Source organism: Rhincodon typus, chromosome 1 (genome assembly GCF_021869965.1).
Source record: "Rhincodon typus isolate 14 chromosome 1, sRhiTyp1.1, whole genome shotgun sequence".
Lineage (NCBI taxonomy): Eukaryota > Metazoa > Chordata > Chondrichthyes > Orectolobiformes > Rhincodontidae > Rhincodon > Rhincodon typus.
The window spans coordinates 3,026,011-3,028,815 of NC_063332.1; the positions used below are offsets into that span (position 1 = coordinate 3,026,011).

Below are 2,805 nucleotides of genomic sequence, written 5' to 3' on the forward strand. Positions count from 1 at the left end.
TCCCTGTGTCCCAAACAGAGAGTGACCTCAGTAATCCCGTGTCCCCAAACAGAGAGTATCTGCAGTAATACTGTCCCTGTGACCCCAAACAGAAAAAAATATATGCAGTAATACTGGCCCTCCACCCCAAACAGAGTATCCTCAATAATCCTGGTGTCCCCACACAGAGAGTATCCGCAGTAATAATGTCCACGTGTCGCCATACTCTGAGCATCCACAGTAATACTGTCCCTGAGTCCCCACACAGACAGTATCCACAGTCTTGGTATAATTATGCAGGGTTTTGGTGAGGCCACAGTTGGAATGTTGTGAGGAAGAATGTTCTTTCGAAATAGGGAGTGCAGATTTACCAAATTACCTAGGCTGGCAGGCCTGACAATGTAAGATTGAATTGGTTAGGATTGTATTCACTAGAGTTTAGAAGAATGAGGGGAAATCTCCCTGGAACTGACAAAATTCTCACAGGACGAGACAGGTTAGATATAGGAAGGATGTTCTCGATGGTGGGTGAGTCCAGAACCAGGAGTCATAGTTTAAGTATATGGGGTAAACCTTTTAGGACTGAGATGAGGAGAAATGTTTTCACTCTCCAGAGAGTGGAGAGCCTATGGAAATCACTACCACAGAAAGTGGTTGAGGGCCAAAACATTCATTGTTTTGAAGAAGAAATTAGATACAGCTCTTGTGGCTAAAGGGATTGAGGGATATTGGAGGGGAAGGGGGTGATCAGGGTCTTGAACTTGATGATCTGCCATGAAGATACTGAAAGGTGGAGCAGGGGTTGAATGGCCTACTCCTTTCTTTAATGTTTTTATGATGAGCTAAATGATCTCCTTCTGAACTGTAACAGTTCAGTGATCCTTTTTTGTCTCCTGATCAATATTTATCTCTTGCCAAAGCATAATAAGGAATGGGTAAACTGAGATAACAAGGTGTAGAACTGGATGAACACAGCAGGCCAAGCAGCATCAGAAGAGCAGGAAAGCTGACGTTTCAGGCCTAGACCCTTCTACACCTTGTTATCTCAGATTCTCCAGCATCTGAAGTTCCTACTATCTCTGAAACTATCTCTAAGGAATGGGTAGTTTTTTTTTCAATATTCAATCACGGGATGAGGCCATCACTGGCTAGGCAGCATTTATTACCCATCTCTAATTGCCCAGAGGGCAGTTCAGATTCAACCATATTGCTGTGGGTCTGAAGTCACATGTAGGCCAGACCAGGTAAGGATGGCAGTTTCCTTCCCTAAAGGACATTAGTGAACCAAATGGGTTTTCCCACAAACAATCGGCAATGGATTCATGGCCATCATTAGACTCCTGTTTATTGAATTTAAATTCCATCACCTGCTATCAAACCCAGGTCCCCAGAAAATCCCCGGGCCTCTGGATTAGCAGTCCAGCGATAATACCACGAGGCTATTGCCTCCCCTTTAGTATATTGTAGCCTTAACAGTGTACACATCTGGAGAGTGAGTGCAGAAAGTTTACCTATTCTTTTGCTGTTTGTGGGATCTTGCTTTGCAATACTTGGTTGCCATGCCTACAGCGAACGAAGTGCCTGGTTGTCAGCAGCAATGTGTTTTTCAGGTATGAACGACTTCAGTTATCTTCACACCAACTGTTTTGAGATCACGGTTGAGCTGAGTTGTGATAAATACCCCCACCAGACTGAACTTCCAGCTGAATGGGAAAATAACAAGGAGTCCCTTCTTATCTACATGGAGCAGGTAAGTGAATCAACCAATGTCCATGGCAAACTCTGTGTCTTTGTCTCCCAGCAGTAACTGCCTTACAGTGACCTGTGGCCTCTTGCTGTACAGATTCACCGGGGTGTAAAGGGCATGGTGAGGGATCGTGACAACAATGGCATCAATGGAGCCATCATTGCAGTCGATGGGATTGACCATGACATAAGGACAGGTAAGGGTCAACAAATCATTCTAGGGAGGAGAGGGTCAGGGTCAGAGTGGACAGTGATTGGGATGGGTGTGGGGGGGGTCAGAGTGGACAGTGACTGGGATGGGTGTCGGGGGGGTCAGAGTGGACAGTGACTGGGATGGGCGTGGGGGGGGTCAGAGTGGACAGTGACTGGGATGGGTGTGGGGGGGGTCAGAGTGGACAGTGACTGGGATGGGTGTCGGAGGGGTCAGGGATCAGAGTTCCTAACAGTAAGCTTTTGCTGCTTGCTGTCCCTCAGCTGTAGGTGGGGATTATTGGCGATTACTGAACCCAGGAGATTATGAAATCACAGCAAAAGCAGATGGTTTCTACCCAGCAACTCAGACGTGTCGGGTTCGATACAGTCGACGGCCAACAATCTGTGACTTTGTCCTGACAGCGAGACCACACGCACAGCTCAGCAGCAAACAGGGCCCGGTGTCCAGGGGACCTGTGCGGTGGATTCGCAAAACCAGAGGAAGGAAGAGACGGCAGTGAGCACTCACACACTCACTCTCACACACTCATCACTCTTTCACACTCACTCTTACACACACACTCACTAGTGCATGCATTCTCGTGCACACACACAAACACACAAATAGTCACACACACTTTCTCTCACACACACAGTCTCTCTCACACACACACACACACACACACTCTTTCTCTCACACACACACACACACATACACTGTCTCACACACACTTTCTCTCTCACACACACTGTCTGTCTCACACACACTGTCTCTCACACACACACACACACTTTCTCTCACATACACACAGTCTCACACACACACTGTCAGACACACACACACACACTCAGTATCTCTCGCACACACACACACACACACACAGTCAG

At 47.2% G+C, this 2,805-nt stretch overlaps 1 protein-coding gene across 1 annotated transcript in view; it reads left to right on the top strand.

Moving 5' to 3' along the window:
* Positions 1-2,531, top strand: part of LOC109925295 (probable carboxypeptidase X1) — a 59,470-nt gene extending 56,939 nt beyond the window's left edge. Inside the window, exons 9-11 of the mRNA XM_048600380.1 lie at positions 1,590-1,729; positions 1,823-1,922; positions 2,200-2,531. Of these exons, the coding sequence (XP_048456337.1) occupies positions 1,590-1,729; positions 1,823-1,922; positions 2,200-2,438 (479 nt within the window). The 3' untranslated portion in view covers positions 2,439-2,531. The remainder of the gene's footprint in view (positions 1-1,589; positions 1,730-1,822; positions 1,923-2,199) is intronic.
* Positions 2,532-2,805: the final 274 nt, after the last annotated feature.